The following is a 17348-nucleotide window of genomic DNA, read 5'->3' on the forward strand; positions in this document are numbered from 1 at the left end:
AGAAAACTTACCAGGGTGACTGGGCCTCACCTTGATAGAGGTGAGAACAAAAATCTAATTAAAACCTTTGCCTGACCTGTGTTTTGCTACTTTGCATGTGCGCGCCTGTGAACTAGCTATGATTCTCTCATTTCTACAGTGTGATAACTGTCGTATTTACATGTGTAGATTAGTACCCGATAAAGGAGGGAGTCGTTTTATGCGGGGGGGTAGGCATTGTGTGAAAGTGATAGGATTTTTCTTCTTTCCTTTTTTCTAGATTGAGGAAAGCTCACTTTGAAATTATGGGTACTACTGATGATTGTTAAGAACTGTTTAGATTCTATTTCTAAAGTGAACTCATCAAGGACAGATGACCAGGAGCTCTGTGGAACCTGAGGGGCTGAGCTGGAGCGTCTGGAATTGGGACCTAGACCTTGGGGTCCTAGACTTTGGCAGGCATTTCTTTCTTCCTTCCACCCCTTCCCTCATGGCCATCCTCCCAGAATGGCACTTGGCACCCTGGATAAACACTGCCAGATGTACTGACATCTAACGTGGAAAAACCTGACCCCCCGGTCCTTTCCTACCCTCACATAAGACTGTGGGCTCTTTGGAGGCAGAGCTGTGGTCCTACTTATCCTTGCCTCTGCAAAGCCCACCTAGGCCCGAGCCTGATCTCTTGTGGGCCATTCAGTAGGTGTTTGCTGAGTGCATAAACCATTTTTGTCTTTTATTTTCGTAAGTAGCTGTAGCTTCCTTTGCACCCGTCGCCAATATATTTTCCTCTTGGTTGGCTGCATGCTGTCTGCTCGCTGAATGTAGGCACCGCAGACCGTAGCCCCTCTACCTCCCCAGCCTCTCCCTGGGTGGCAGGAGCCCTCAGGAGCTCGGCTCAGCAGGTGGCCCCAGTGCCACCCTTCCTGCCCTTGTCCACAGAAGTTTGCCTGCCGTTTACCCTCTGGTCCTTCACAGCCTCATTTCTCGTAAATGGCTTGAGCAAAATAGTTTGAAAAGGGTGAGAACATGGGGGTGGGAGGAAGTGGAAAGAACCATGGGCGTGAGCGGGACGTTGATATGACTAAGATGAGACACTTCTGGGTCTTCTAGATGAAAGGGAAATTTCTGCAGATTTATGGGCAATTTACCTTGCAACCCATGGTCTCCGGCCTTCCTTTTAAATTCCTGTTGTCTGCGTCAGCCCGAAGTCTTCCTCTGGCTGCGCGTTGATGCTATTTAAAGTATTCTGGGCCTGGTGCTTCACAAAGGAAAGCCAGCACAGCTTGCTGTCCCAAGAAAGCCCTCAGCCCAGTGGTTTCATTTTGTTTGCATCATGGGAAATTATTTTCATGTCACAGCTGCCCCCTCCTTCCCACCCAGTTCCTCTTTGACCTCTTCACCTAAAATGAACCCATCTGCTGTTGTGCCCCGTGTCGCAGGTGCAAAGGGGAGTTAACACGGTATCTGAATCCGGAAAAGGACTGTATTGCATACAGAATCAAGGCCACAGTAACAAATGACAGGCAATCTTAAAATACTGGGCTATTTTATCTTTCAGCGTTCCAAAAGCTTACTAGAGGTAGGAGCAGGTCGTTGTTCAGGCGTCCGACGAATGCATTCATCAGGAGAAATTCATTAGGCCTTAATGTGGGTCTAATGAGGCATTCCTAGTATCCACGTCTGCTTACGGGCTTTGTTGGTTAATTACCAAATGGAACACCAGAGCCCCTAAAATGTGATTATGAAGTGATTTTTAAAAATCCCTTCTTGGAGTGTAATATTCTATTAATGAATCTTAAGAAACTGAAGGTTATCTGCTTTGGCCGTGGGTAACAACCCAATGGTATTATACAGCTTTTTAGAAGGAAGCATTTGACTGTACAGGATCAAATCGCCCTTATAACTGTTGTCTGTGTGTGTGCCTTTTGTTTTAGTTTTCTGTCTTCCTGGGAATCATTTTCTTCCTGGAGCTCACTGCCGGGGTTCTGGCATTCGTTTTCAAAGACTGGATCAAAGACCAGCTGTATTTCTTTATAAACAACAACATCAGAGCGTACAGGGATGACATTGATTTGCAAAACCTCATAGACTTCACCCAGGAATATGTAAGTTTAAATTTGGTTTATTTTCAAGTTAAAAGCCTTCTCGGAAGGATGACCCCAATGAAAACTCCTCCTGGCTTCTGCACCTGCCAGCTGGAACCTACCTCTGACTTTTCTGCATGGGTTTTTGTCTGTTTGCTTGTGTATTTATCATTTTCTGACTTGTTCTAGGGCGTACACGATATGTACCCTAGTGGGAAATGTCTTATTTTCACTTACCTCAATTTCTACTAAGAACAAGGAAGAAAACTCTTAGGCAAAAAGGTTAGAGTCAAAGGTGCCCATTCCTATGGACATTTGAAGACGATTGTTTTGCTGTAGGTTTAACCCTGTTCTTTGGTGTTAGATGTGGGTTCTTTCCTATCCTTGGCCCCCTTTTTGATCATTCTCCACACTTCATAGCTCATAATGATATACTTAGTCGATAGAATGTTTATCCACAAAGTTCCTAGAATTGTGCCTATCCAAATATTATTATAGCGCCCGCAGCTAAAACTGAAAGTCAAGCCTTGGTGGCTTCTCACAAGTGAAGAACCTGTGGAGTAGAGCCATCCCACTCAGGTTTCTCAACATTACGACGTGACAGCCCCTGCGATGCGAACGAAGTAGCGGATGCCCTGTTCCACTCACAACGCAGAATGGTATAAACAAGGGTTCGGAAGACACAGCTAGTGCCAGAATCTGATTAGCTGAGTGACCTTGGGCTAATAGGACCTTGAGCTATTTCCCCAAGAGTAAAATGGGAATAATAGTAGCAACTACTTAACTCACGGGGATATCATGCCACTCTCATAAGACGTACAATGGTTTTATATCAGGCTTCAGGTGTTATCGTCCTACACACTGACAGGCCTTTATTTGCACGCACTGAGAAACCTGGATAAGGTGAGCAGACCTGGAGAGCCGTGTCCGTGACGTTCACGTATATGGCAGAACTGGAGGGCACGCAGAAACTCAGCGGACCAGTGGCTGTCTCTTGGTTGGACAGTTTTCCAGAGTGAGCTGGGGTCCCTTTGATAAAGGGAGGAGAGGGCTGCATCGGCGCTTGCCGTGAGGGAGGCCCCCTGCCCTCCTTAGGTGCTCGGAAGTGAGCTGAATTGTGTTGCCTTTGTTCGGTGACAGCAACGACTGTCCTGGAGCCTGCTGTCCCTCGGGTGTGAAATTAAGCCCTGTTTCATCTCCTCAGCAGGCTTCACGGTTTTGTTGGGTCATAATGGATGCAGGCTCATACCTTGCCAAGTATTATTGCTGACTAGTTTGCGTGACCAATCTGATGGAGCGTTGTAGGCAAACTGGAGATGCACAGCCCAAGCGCTCGGAGGACTCGATGAGTCGGAAGACTGTGCAGATACACGTTCTCTTGAGATGCTGTCTGCCTTATATGGAGATTCTGTTATTTCATGTGATTTCACTTTTCTCTCATGGCCTTTAATACTTGGAAGTAGCTATTGGTCTTGAAACCCTTCAAATGGTCAAGGCTTGATGTTTCTTTAACTTGGAGAAGCAGGGCTAGTCCAGCATGGGGAGTGTCAAAGGGCCTTATGGTGGAGCAGTCCTTGAATCAGGCCTCATTTAAGACCCACTGAATTGAACATCTTGTTGGATTATATTTTAATTAGATGATTGAATTTTTTTCAGGTTGAAAATGTAAATACACGCTCTTTTTTTATAAAAATTCAGAGTAGAAACAGATATAGAATGAAAAGTAAGCCTCTAAAACTTGGGGGAAGGTAACGAGTACGTTCGCTGTCTTGCTTGTGGTGATGGTTTTATGATGTATAAGTGTGTCAAAACTTATAAAATTCTATACTTTAAATACGTGCAGTTTATTGTGTGTCAATTACACCTCAATAAAATGGATTTTTTAAAAAAAACATTCAGGTGTAGAGATGGAAATTTTAAAAAAAGTAAGCCTCTAGATCTACCCACAACCCCAGCTGCCTCCTTCAGACACTACCGCTGTTTTCTGTCTTGCTTATCTCTAACTGGGCCCTGCTGTACAACTCAGGCTCTGCCCGTCTTCCACCTAACACCACGGGTCTCATCAATTGTTTTCTAAGTCTCACACCAACACATCCTTACAAACCTTCAGCCTTACCTTGGAAGCTTTTACAGGAGCCCTTTAGGTTCAGCTGGTTTAAAAATAAATTCTGAGATACAGAGAAGGTTAGAGCTGGCAGAAGCTGGGTGTGGGTCGTCCTGGCGGGTGCAAGTGTAGGCACCTGGTCGCCTCCAAGTCGAGATGTTCTAATTCTCTCCTGTTTGCTCTAGTGGCAGTGCTGTGGGGCTTTTGGAGCTGATGATTGGAACCTAAATATTTACTTCAATTGCACAGATTCCAATGCAAGTCGAGAGCGATGCGGCGTGCCCTTCTCCTGCTGTACTAAAGACCCCGCAGTAAGTGGCTGCCAGCAACCCGTTGGCCTGCTCCGCGTGTCACACCGAGAGCGTGTGTGGGATGAGCAGAGTGGGTTTTTTCTGGAAACCTCTTCTTACCCTCTTATTCCTAACTGTAGCTCCTGTAGGGGGGTTAGTGCTCAGATCTTCCCAGTAGGAGTAATCATCCCTGACATTAATTTAGCAGTACGTGCTGGTTCCTATTCTAAGCCTTTTTGTGTGTTGGCTTGAGTTTGGAACATCCCTGCTGGCAGATGCCACCATTATCTTCCCTTTTCAGGTGAAATCAAGGCCCGTGGAGTTTAAGTCACTTTCCCAAGCTCACATTGCTGGCAAGTGATGGAACCGAGCTTAGACTCAGGCAGCTGCCTCTGTTGCCTGTGATTCCTTCTTTGCGAGAAGGATGGGCTTGTGTGGAAGCTCTCTGCATTGCTTGGGGTTAGTAACCCTTTTCTTGCTGACTTAGCTCCAAAGGAATCCTAGGAATAGCAGAAGAGTTTGAGACAAGATAGGACGAGACCACTTGCAGGAAGACTGCAGCTGCCCAGACTCTGGGCCAGAATGACTACAGTCATTCTTTTTTTTAAAAAAACGGAAACAAAAACATAAAACCTGTTCACAAGCCACCCTCTTTACCACAGGTTTGATTGTATTTTGAGTCAAATCATGTGCCTGGTAGGTAGAACAGCTTAAAATGCAGCACCCCTGCTGTAAGTTAAAAGCCAGAATTGAGGGTTAGAACAATGAATGTGAGAGAGAAGGTGCCCCTGGCCCTTCCGCCCTCTTCAGCCTCTCTCTGGCTGGTCAGTCCCCAGGTGTCCTCTCCCAGACCTGCCCTTCCCCACAAGGAGCAGAGCCGAGTGGGCGCTGATGAGTTCATGGCCGATTTTCCCCTGCAAGGTAGGGGGGGTGCGGGGCTCTTTAAAAGGGGGCGTGGTTCATCTGTAAGGATACTGAATCATTATGCTGTACCCCTGAAGCTAATACAATATTGCAAATCTACTACACTTCGATTTAAAAAAAAAAGAGAGAGAGAGAAGAGGGGACAGTGGTCTGAGGTAGCAAAGCACAGCTTCTCGTAGGCTGCCCACCAGAGGTGGTCTGAAGGGGACAGAGTCGGTGAGGACTGCGCTGCCCTGCTCTGAGCCCTCAGCGGCAACGCCAGCCTTTCCCACTAGCTCACTTCTCCTTTCCTCTGAGGAGGCTGGGAGGCAAGAGAGCGCCCAGCACACAGCCCAGGGCGCCCACCCAGGCAGTAGATGCAAGCCCTGCTCTCTCCGTCTCCAGCCCCTGCCCTGAGTTACCGTTCCATCAGAAGAATTCTGAAGATTCTTAGGTGTTGTGTCCCCCTTTCAACGACAGATCCTCTGGGTAGAGATATCTCATTCCATAAATGCTAAGCTAATAAAATCCACCCCATACCCTCCAGAGGGGAAACATAAACAAACCTAGAGCAGCGGAACCCACGTTTCTGATCAGGCCTGTAAGATTTCAGGGCATCTGTCCATGTGCTGTGTGGTCAGGGTATCATTTTTAATTATCAACATAATTCATTCTCATTGAAAAATCATTTAAATCACATACAAGTATATAGATTCAAAAGTAGAATTCCCCCCAAAAGATCATAAGTGAAGATAGTCATTATGAAAGTAATTATAAGAAACCTTTAACTGTGGTTTTTATGTCTCCAGTTTCCTAAACCCATAAGCTTCTTGAGATTATCAACTTTGAATCTAGAGCCTTCCACATAATGGAATTACTAGTCTTTCTGATATTTCCTGAGTCTCAGTTTTCCTCATTTGGAAAGGAAGGGATATTTAATACCTACTTCTGAGGATGGTTATAATAATTCCATGGAATTATGTGTAAAGGTGTTTAACATGGTGCCTGGGACGTCTGTGTGCCCAAATAAACATTTTCTGACCAGCACTTAACAGGGGTCTTCTGCTGACCCCTAGGTGGGCTTTCTCTCTGACAAGAGTGAATTTCACTCTTCTGTTTCTTTTCTCCACCAGGAAGATGTCATCAACACTCAGTGTGGCTATGATGCCAGGCAAAAACCAGTAAGTGGAAACTCATCTTGTCGCTTAGCACGAAGGGTGTTGGAGGAGCTTTTGAACTTGCTTAGTGATGCTGTGCTCTCCTCTTCCCTTCTGAAGGAAGTCGATCAGCAGATTGTAATCTACACGAAAGGCTGTGTGCCCCAGTTTGAGAAGTGGTTGCAGGACAACTTAACCATTGTGGCTGGTATTTTCATAGGCATTGCATTGCTACAGGTAAGATGGATGTCGCAGGGAAATGATGCCCTGGGAGAGCGCTCACCAGGACAGGAGCTTTGCTTATTCACCATCATTTCACAGTTTTTAAGACACATTGGAGGGCTGGGGAACAGACCTCAACTATATTTGGTTTGTATTTTATTGAAGCTCTGATTTTAGATGCTACTGTCCTGAAAGACTTTAGGAAACCTTTTTTTTTTTTTTTTTTTTTTTCCTTTTCAAGAAAGAGAAATTGACTGGGTCAGTATTTGCCTGCTGGCATTCCAACATTGCCATGGGCTCAGTAACGTGGCATTGTGACAACCGGTCAGACAGGAATGGTCAGATGTAGAGCCTTGCCCAGTGGCAAGGCTAAGGCTTTTTGGAGTTTCACAGATACGCTCTGCTCCTTTCTCTCTCTGGGCCACCTTGCCAAAGTGCTGTGAGGGAAGAGAGCACCTACTTTTCCTCCTGGGAAGTCCCAAGAGCTAGGCTTTGCATCTTATGGTGATGTGATACCTTTAACTTAGAGGGTCACAAATGAGGCGCCATGGTTGAAAGAAATTAAAGAAGACCTAAATGAATGGAAAGCCATTCGCATTCACGGATCGGAAGACTTAATATTGTTAAGGTGACAGTACTCCCGAAATTGATGTACAGATTCAGTGCAACCCCTACCAAAATTACAACTGCCTTTTTTGCAGAAATGGACAAGCTGATCCTACCATTCATATGGAAATTCAAGGGACCCAGAATAGCAAAACAAACTTTAACAAGCACAAAGTTGGAGAATCCACACTTCCCAATTCAAAACGTACTACAAAGCTACCGTGATCGAGATAGAGCGTACTGGCATAAGGTTGGACCTACAGATTAGTGGAATGGAACTGAAAGTTCAAAAAAGCCTCTGTATCTATGGTCAGCTGATATTTTGACCAGGAAACCAAGACCATTCAATGGAGAAACAATAGTCTTTTCAACAAACGGTGCTGGACCAACTGGATATCTATATGCAAAAGATTGTATTTGGACCCCTAACTCACATCACATATAAAAATTAACTCAAAATTCCCTGGCGGTCCAGTGATTGGGACTCTGTGCTTCCACGGCAGGGGGCCTGGGTTTGATTCCTGGTTGGGGGTGGGGGGCGCTAAGATCCTGCTAGCCTCATGGTTTGGCCAAAAAATAAAAATTAACTCAAAACAGATCAAAGACCTAAATGTAAAAGGTGAAGCTATAAAAGTTTTAGAAGAAAGTAAAGGTGTAAATCTTCGTGACCTTGAATTAGGCAGTGTTTTCTTAGATATGATACCAAAAGCACAAGCAACCAAAGGAAGAGTGGACAGATTGGGCTTCTTCAAAATTAAAAACTTCTGTGCTGAAAATGATTCTATCGAGAAAGTGAAAAGACAACCCACAAAATGGGAGAAAATATTTGCACATCAGTACATCTGTTAAGGATCCTGTATATAGAACATATGAAGAACAACTCAACAATAAAAGGGGACAAACGCAATTTAAAGGTGGGCAAAGGATTTGAATAGACATTTCTCCAAAGAAAATACACATTCGCTATTCGTAATGACATCGTTAACTGTGAGGGAAATTCAAATCAAAAGCACGATGACATACCACTTCAAACATATCAAGATGGCTATAATAAAAAAGACAAACCAATAACAAGAGCTGGTTAGGAGGTGGAGAAATTGGAACCCTCATACATTGCTGAAAGGAATGAAAATGATGCAGTCTCTTTGGAAAACAATTTGTCAGTTCATGAGAAAATTAAACAGAGTGACCATATGACCCAGCAATTCTACTCCTAGGTATGTGCCCAAAAGTACTGAAAACATGTTCACCCAAAAAGTACACAGATGTTCAGAGCAGCATTATTTGCAATAGCCAAAAAGTGAAAACCATCTAAATGTCCATCATCTGATGAATGGATAAACAAAATGTGGTGTATCCGTATAACGGGATGTTATTCAGCCATCGAAGAGACTGAACTACCGTTGCAACATGGACGAACCTTGAAAACACTTTGCTACGTGAAAGCAGACCAACCCAAAAGGCCATATATTATATGATCCTGTTTATATTAAATGTCCAGAATAGGCCAGTCCGTAGCAATAGAATGTGGCTTAGTGGTTGCCAGGCCTGTCGGGATGGGGGTGGGGTCTGGATGACTGCTCATGGGTACAGAGTTTCTTTTTGGGGTAACGAACATGTTCTGGGTTTAGATAGCGGTGATAGTTGCACATCCTCACGAATATACCGAAAATCACTATAAATTATACACTGTAAAAGGATGAATTTTGTGGGATGTGAATTCGATCTCAATTTTTAAAAATCAAAGATTTTTAAAAAATGGAATTCAGTGGCCAAAGAAAAGCCTAATCTAAAGTTAAAAGTTCTACTGTTTGACTGTCTTTTCCTTCCTTGCCCAGATTTTTGGGATCTGCCTGGCCCAGAACCTGGTGAGTGATATTGAAGCTGTCAGGGCTAGCTGGTAGAGCGCCTGCAACAGCTGCCTCCAGACACTGGACAGACCCCGCCTTCCTGACCCTCCATTGCGCCCAACTGATACCCATGCTGCACGGACCCTAATCACAGAGGCATCCTGCGATCCCACCTGATGGAGCTGCCATCAGAACTTAGTTTTTGGGGGGGTAGAACCGGGAAATGCTGCTCACTGACAGAATTAAAAAAAAAAAAATTAACCAGTATGAAAGTCGTTGCGCCGTGAATCTCTATTGTAGCCATGAATTTCTGGACGGTTGGATACTTACCAAATGAGAAAAAAAGGGAGGGTGGGGGACCCAGATGCACTGAATTTGTGGAAAAGGCTTGTTCTCTGCTTCGGTAGTTGGAGGTCTGCCTCCTGTGCCATGGCCTGAGGAAGTGCGTCTTTTCTAAAACTCAGCCCCTTACCTGGGAGGGCTGTGGTTTCATTTCAAGGAACTGCTACAACCATGGTCCCAAGAAGAAAACAGCTTGCCTTTGGGTTCAGATTTTGTGACCGCGTTCAACAAGGAACTTGTGTGGGCACGTCTGGTCTCTCCTGAAGTTTCTCCTCGTAAGAGAAGTTGGATATTCCTTGTGTGCTGAGCAGGGCTCTGGAACACTTCATGATGCTGAATTTTAGCAGGACAGATCTCTCTTCTGAGTAGGCCTGAGCTTTATTTATCAGTGAAATCCAAGGAGAAAATGAGGTTAATGAAGAGGTAGTAAATACTGCAGCCTACCAAATTAGTCGTTGGATTCTTTGGAAACTCTGGAATACTATGGGTTTCGTTTTGTTGTGGGTGTTTTTTTGTTTTTGTTTTCTTCCAAAAGTGAAAGCTATATACAGTTTCTTAAATTTTAAAGATTTTTTTTTTTACTCAGCTCGAATATTAATTTTTTATATAATCTCCCTGCATGACCTGTGAATCAATCCACCAACTCCTTTACCTGCCGTCTTTTCTACAAACCTTTAAAAACGTTATTCGGTCAGCATTGATTTCGTGGGTTCACAGCCTTTAGAGATGTGTCCTCCCTGTCTGCGAAGGATCCATCTGGGCCATCGCAAATGCTTCTGTGGACTCAACACTCTCTGAACCGTGTCGGTTGATCATCGTGGCCTCTTCTGCAGCCTCCCCGTCTTTCTCTTTGAAGGGAATTAAACCCAATTCTGAAATGATGTGGACACAATCAAAGCTTCTGATGGTTTCTTTCTTCTGGTTTTAGTTCGTTTTTATTAAAAACAAATGAAAACAAAAACAAAAAAAAAACCCAGCGTGCATGGCCAGAGCTCCTTCTTTTCTTAGTACAGACTCACCTTCAGGATGGTAACAAAGCACAAACTCTTTGGAGGGGAGAGCATTGATGGGGCGAGTGTTCTGTGACACAAGGTGGGAAACACTTCCAGAGACTGCCACCTGCCCCCATTCCAGGTGGGAGGGACGAGTTTTGCCCCCAGATTTTAATCATCCAGGTCCACCAGGATGTCGCACCCCCTGGGGAGGAGATGTTAGTCTGTGGAACACTGGGAAGACCATAGGTGTATTTTACGGTGATGACACACTTACCAACACAGAACTGGGCAGCCAGCTAGCATAGTTGGTGGAAACTTAGCAAGGTTTTCCATTTCAGCCCCATGTTGCATCGCTGTGGCTGATGAATGTGTCCATCTGCTCAGAGAAAGGACAAAAATTCTTTGAAAATCTAGGCTCCAGAGTTAAGGTGTGTATGACTCTGCATGTGTGTGTTTCTGTGTCTCTTTGTAGTTAGAGATGTTCGTTCCATATTCTGGCTGTAAGATTATTTTGTTTCATCTCTGCCCCCACCACTGTTGTCATTCCGTATTGTCATTCCAACATGGAGAAGACTTGAGCTCTCCAGTTGGCACTCTTGTCTTGTTTGTTACCTCATTCTCCAGTGAACTCCACCTGACCAGTTGATTAAGAATCAGGCGAGCTTCCCACCCTTTGGCACATCCAGTGAAAGGCCAAACAGCAAGTCCAAGTGAGTTCTAAATTTTAATTAATCACCCTTTATTTTTTACACTTGAGAGTGGTTGTAATTAAAGGTTGTCATTAATAAACTTGGTTCTACCTTACGTGGAGTTATGTCTGTCTTCATTCTCTCTTGCAGTTGTGAAATTCTCCAATCCAGTGGTGATCAAACTTAAGTGTGCATTGGAATCACCTGGAAAGCTTGTTAAAACACAGGTTACTGGGTCTGCCCATCCCCAGAATTTCTAATTTAGTAGGTCTTGGGTGGAGCTTGAGAACGGAATGTGCATTGCTGACACGTTTCCAGGTGACGCCGTTGCTCCTTGTCTGGGAAGGACACTTGGAAAGGCACCGTTCGGATCAGGTTCTCTCAGAGGGGAAAAGGAGAGGGGACATTTTGTGGCTGGGGAGGGGAAGGTCCCTTTGTGCTGCTGGACACGGACTGATGAGAGACAGGGGCAGAGCTGGGGATGGAGGAAAACCTCTGTCTCTGAAATCATTGTCTGCTGGTCACAATCACCTGGGCACCACGTAGAATACAGATCAGACCTTGCCCCGAGCAATTCTGGAGTGGGAGAGCCAGAGACTGTATTTTTAAGGAGTTCCCGTGAAAATTTAATGCACAGTGAGATTTAGGACCCGTGGACCTAGGTAAATCTTAATAATATTCACAGGCCTTTTATGAGAAAATAATTTCTAGCAGTCTCAGAACAGGAATCTTAAAAATCTAAGTTTTTAAGATTAAAATGCCAATGTAAATGTACTTTCATTGTGAACTGTCACCTCAGAAGCCTCTTTCAAACTATTAAAGACTATTTTCAAAGATCAAAAGAAAACAAAATGTTATGGTTCACATAGTATTCTCAGACCCTGACACTATGTCTCAATACTTGTTTGAGAAACAATGTGCCTCACTTTCCTGGATATTTAAGACAGAAATGTTATTTTGACTATAAGGAAATTTATCAGGGGTAACTGGAGATAACTAATCCCTATTTCTTGAGTTTTCTTAGCTGTGCTATAGAGATGATCTGTGCACGTGAGGTAATTGGCCCTCCTTGTTCAGAGCAAACTCTGGGCCAACAAAGGAGAAATGTTACAGCTCAGAGGTAACAAGGTGCTTTGTCTACAAAACTCAGAACTTACAGGAGGTTTCTTCCATATTTAGAAGGGGATGATTATTAAATTTCTCTATCTCCGTTGTTTGACCAGCTCCCACAAACATCATTGGTTTCTATGATTTAAAAATATCTGATAGTTTTTTTTTTTGAAATGAATGCAGGAATTCAAAAGCAGAATTTCGTGTCATGAAGCACTTGAAATAGAAGTGCCTTTCCTTGTCCTCCCTCCTCCTCGCAAAGAATAAACCTCTGCTTCTCTTGCAGCTTTCTCCCCACCCCAGGTCTCAGTCAGCCTTCTCTCAAGGGGGTGCTGAGAAGTGTCTCTTGGCTGCTTCTTATGCAGACTGTTTCCTCCTCCGTGCCGTGTGTGTGTGTGTGTGTGTGTGTGTGTGTGTGTGTAGGGGCTGGGTGGATGCACTAATTCTGCAGTTTCCTGGTTCTGCGGCCTTGGACCAGAGCCCTGGGAAGCCGGTGGGCTGAACAATGAGAAGCCTGAGCCCAGCGACCTGGCAGGCCTTCCCCAGCTCTTTGTCATTTATTCCACGAAGCCCTCCTCCTCTAGGGAAATCCTGTTGAGACCTCCAAGGAAGAACTGGGAAGCTCTCCATAAACGCTGGCCAATGAGGTTGGTGGCCAGCTCTCTCCAGCGAGGCCAGGGGGCTGTTTCTAAGTGATGCCCTTTCAGCAGTAGGAGGCCTAGTCTTTGAATGAGAAGGAAAATGCACTGTTTGGAAATACTTTAGTTTGGGCCTTATCATGGTGACATGATAAAGTCTATACATGACAACAGACAAGACAGATGTATCTAGGTGTGGGTAGGGGACAGAGAAGGGAAGCCAAATTCTGCACGGGACCGAAGCCATCTGTAGACTTGAGCGTTTCTTTTTTTGGAAGAGTTTGTGACAGAAGAGTTTATAAAATTATGGTTTTTAAGACTTCTTTGAGGAATTAAATAGAGTTATCTTTGGGGAGTGTTCATGCTGAGTAGTACTCTTGTAAGCTTGGCACCAAGGAGAGGATGGGTGCCTGAGTGAGTTCATCCTGGTATCCTTTAACCTAAACCAAACTCCTCAGGACCTGCCCTGGCCAGTAATTCCTTCACTTCCAGGAACCCCCAACAGAAGGAAAGCTGAAGGAAGAGCAGGTTCGTTCCTGGGCTTTACTCTGTAAATTTACTCTGAAAAGAAAATGGTAGCATGCAAACAAGGTGGTGCTTCGCATGGTGTTGCGCTCCATTGAACTACGTGTAGGAGAGGACCAGCTAGAAAGCTGCCTTTTAAACCTGGAGCTTGTCAGCTTGTATTAGTTTTTGCTTTTGCAGAACGACTGGTTTGAAAGGAACGTTTTAACAGCCTGCCCTCTAGTGGCGACCTTGTAGAACCACTCCTGACTTGAGTTGGAAGAGTCACTACAGTCTATTCAGAGGCCCTTGCTCTTTGGAGAAACTTGAGGGTGTACAGCTGTATGTTGCTTGCTTAGGGTGGGTAGGTGCTTTATTCCTTTGACACTCCTGAAAAATGACATGACAGAGTTTGTTTTGGAAAGTCAGGGAGCAGGTGTTAAGCTCCCTTCACCATCTAAGTCCCAATCTTATGGCTGGGACTTTCCAGGTCACTGTAGCAATGTGTACACGTTGAAGCTGGGCCCTGTCCTCCTGCCTAGGCTCAGACAAAGTTTCTAGACGGGGTGGAGACAGTCTGAAACTGCTAATCTACCAGGCAAGAGGCACTGCCTCGGTCAAAATGCCCAACGAGGAGGGGAGGTGCACTGACCTTTTACACTTTCCCTCCCAGCTCGCCCCTACTCTCCACTGGCACTCTGGAGGCTTCTGTGACACAAGGCCCCAGTGTCCTGATCTGCATCTGTATTCCTCTTCAAGACAAGCAAGTCTCCTGAAACAAAGATTAGCTATTCCTTGTATTCCCTCTAAAAGCACCCCTGTGGAGTGTGCTTTGATCTGAGAATTTGCAACCTTGATTTTAAAGGCTGTGAAGACTGGTAGAGTGTTCCTGACTGTAACTTGTGTTTTAGGAGTTTGTTATAGGTTGCATTGCGTCTTCCAAAAATTCATGTGAAGTCCTAACCTCCAGGACCTCAGAATGTGATCTTATTTGGAAATAGCGTTGTTGCAGACGTAATTACAATGAGGTCATGCTGGGTGGGTTCCTACTCCAGTAGATTATTGTCCTTATAAAAAGGGGAAACTTGGACGCAGACATGCACACAGGGAGAAAGCCATATGAACGTGAAGGCAGAGATCAGGCGATGCATCTGTAAGGCAAGGAATGCGAAAGACTGCGAATGGGTCACCAGAAGCCAGGAGAGAGTCATGGAATCGACCCTCCCCCAGAGCCTCCAGAAGGAGCCAACCCTGAACTTTTAGCCTCCAGAATTATGAAACAATAAATTTCTGTGCCTTAAGCCATCTACATTGTGGCTTACTAGGAACCTAATAGAGTTTGAGCAGCTATTGCTGGCTTTCAGGCTGGAAATGGTAGGACCATGTGCTGCTTTTAGCTGGTAGAATGTGTATGTGGCTCTTATTATTTGAGTGGATGCACCCGAACATGGCTAAGGACTTGCTCTCTGTATCTGCTTTCAGCTCTTTGAAAACAGCCTTGATACGTTTTGTGGGGCATTTAAAACAAGGGATGCTTTATTACATGATGATTAAAAATGGTCACACTGGGGTGGAGTCAAGACGCTGTACTAGGAGGATGCAGAATTTGCGTCTCCTTCCAACGAGGGCACCTACCAGGCACCAGTGGGGGACCACGGACACCTAAGGGGACAGGAGGAACCCCCAGCTACCGGGTAGGATGTGGGGCGTGGGGGGAGTGAGGGGGGAGGAGAAGTGGAGGAGGGATGGGACTGGCGCCTCTGAGGGGTGGCTGGGGCAGGGGAGGAGTTCCTCCACCCAGCGGGACCCACCCACGGTTAGGGGTCCAGTGGGGACAGGGGAGACCCTGTGGGAGACAGTGGGGGAGGGATGCGAAGGAACAGAAGGGAACGTGGCCTGTGCTTTCCCTGTCCACTTAGGCACCAGGGAGCCTGTTTGGCTCCTGGGCCTAATCCTCTGCCCTCGGAGCCTCCCTCCTGCCACGCAGAGCCCAAGCTCCACCCTTACACCCCCACCCAGGGCCCCACCTCTTCACTTGGAGACCCCCTCCAAGGCGCTGGGCCTAAACCCCACCCACACACCCTCACTCAGGGTCCTACCTCCAAAGTCTGGATCTCCACACCCCAGAGGCCCTCCTTTCCAGGTGCTGCCTCTCCCCTTCCGGAGGTCCTAAGCAGAGGCCCCGCCCCATGCTTGAATGTCGCCCGGCCTGGGTCCCGCCCCACCCAAAACCCTGCCCCTGCCTAAGTTCCACCCCCCCCCGCCTAAACTCCACCCCCATAGCCAAGGTTGTTTTTTTTTTTTTTCTTGTTCCTGTTTTAGATTGGGGTTCTGTTTTACCTTGTTGATTCTTTTAAATTTTTTATTTTTCCTAACAAATCTTTTATTTTTCTAATTTTATTTTATTCTCTATAATTTGTTATTGCTCTCTCCTTTTGGCTTGTCCCCTCACCCTTTTTTGTTTCTTTTCTCTGTTGTAGTTTTATTTTACCTTGTTGCAGTTGTTTCAATTATAGTTTTATTGTTCCTAATATATTGTAAATTTTTCTACTTGTATTTAGTTTTTTATTCCTCGATATTGTACTGCTCCTTTTTTTTTCTTTCTTCCTTTTTTTTTTTTTTTTTTTTTTTAATTTACCGCTCCACAAAGCTTGCGGGATCTTGGTTCCCAGGCCGGATGTCGGGCCCGAGCTCCAGTGGGAAGACGTCCAAGTCCAAACCGCTGGACTAACAGAGAACCTCAGACCCCAGAGAATATCAATCGAGTGAGGCCTTCCGGAGGTCCTCATCTCAGCACCAAGACCTGGCTCTATCCAACTGCCTGCAAACTCCAGTGCTGGATGTCTCAGGCCAAGCAAGCAGTAAGACAGGAATACAGCACCACTCATCAAAAAAAAAAAAAAAAAAAAAATTGAAACAACAAAATAATATGTTACAGATGAAAGAGCAAGGTAAAAACCTATAAGACCAAATAAATGAAGAGGAAATAGGCAACCTACCTGAAAAACAATTCAGAGTAATGATAGTAAAGATGATCCAAAATCTCGGAAGCAGAAAGGAGAAAATACAAGAAACATTTAACAAAAATCTAGAAGAACAAAAGAGAAAACAGTGATGAACAACACAATTACTGAAAATAAAAATGCTCTAGAAGGAACGAATAACAGAATAACTGAGGCAAAAGAACGGATAAGTGAAGAAGAACGGAAGATGAAATGCTGCAAATAACTGAGAGGGAGCAGAATAAAGAAAAAAGAAGGAAAAGAATTCAGGACAGTCTCAGAGACCTCTGGCGCAACATTAAACACACCAACATTCAAATTATAGGGGTTCCAGAAGAAGAAGAGAAAAAGAAAAGGTCTGAGAAAATATTTGAAAAGATTATAGTCAAAAACTTCCCTAACTTGGGAAAGGAAATAGTCAATCAAGTCCAGGAAGCACAGAGAGTCCCACACAGGATAAACACAAAGAGAAACATGCCAAGACACATATTAATCAAACTATCAAAAATTAAATACAAAGAAAAAATATGAAAACAGCAAGGGAAAAATAACATACAAGGGAATCCCCATAAGGTTAACAGCTGATTTTTCAGTAGAAACTCTGCAAGCCAGAAGGGAGTGGCAGGACATATTTAAAGGGATGAAAGGGAAAAAACTACAACTAAGATTACTCTACCCAGCAAGGATCTCATTCAGATTTGATGGAGAAATTAAAACCTTTACAGACAAGCAAAAGCTAAGAGAATTCAGCACCACCCAACCAGCTTTACAACAAATGCTAAAGGAACTTCTCTAGGCAGGAAACACAAGAAAAGGAAAAGACGTACAAAAACAAACCCAAAACAATTGAGAAAATGGTAATAGGAACATACC

General features: G+C 44.7%; 1 protein-coding gene across 3 annotated transcripts in view; it reads left to right on the plus strand.

Annotated features, from left to right (window-relative positions):
* Positions 1 to 11342, plus strand: part of TSPAN5 (tetraspanin 5) — a 174482-nt gene extending 163140 nt beyond the window's left edge. For all 3 annotated transcript variants that reach the window (XM_030865631.2, XM_060299769.1, XM_030865630.2), the window contains 5 exons: positions 1914 to 2084; positions 4353 to 4478; positions 6494 to 6541; positions 6638 to 6754; positions 9184 to 11342. In XM_030865631.2, coding sequence (XP_030721491.1) covers positions 1914 to 2084; positions 4353 to 4478; positions 6494 to 6541; positions 6638 to 6754; positions 9184 to 9249 — 528 coding nt within the window. In that variant the 3' untranslated portion in view covers positions 9250 to 11342. The remainder of the gene's footprint in view (positions 1 to 1913; positions 2085 to 4352; positions 4479 to 6493; positions 6542 to 6637; positions 6755 to 9183) is intronic.
* Positions 11343 to 17348: the final 6006 nt, after the last annotated feature.

The sequence above is a fragment of the Globicephala melas genome, chromosome 5 (genome assembly GCF_963455315.2).
Source record: "Globicephala melas chromosome 5, mGloMel1.2, whole genome shotgun sequence".
Lineage (NCBI taxonomy): Eukaryota > Metazoa > Chordata > Mammalia > Artiodactyla > Delphinidae > Globicephala > Globicephala melas.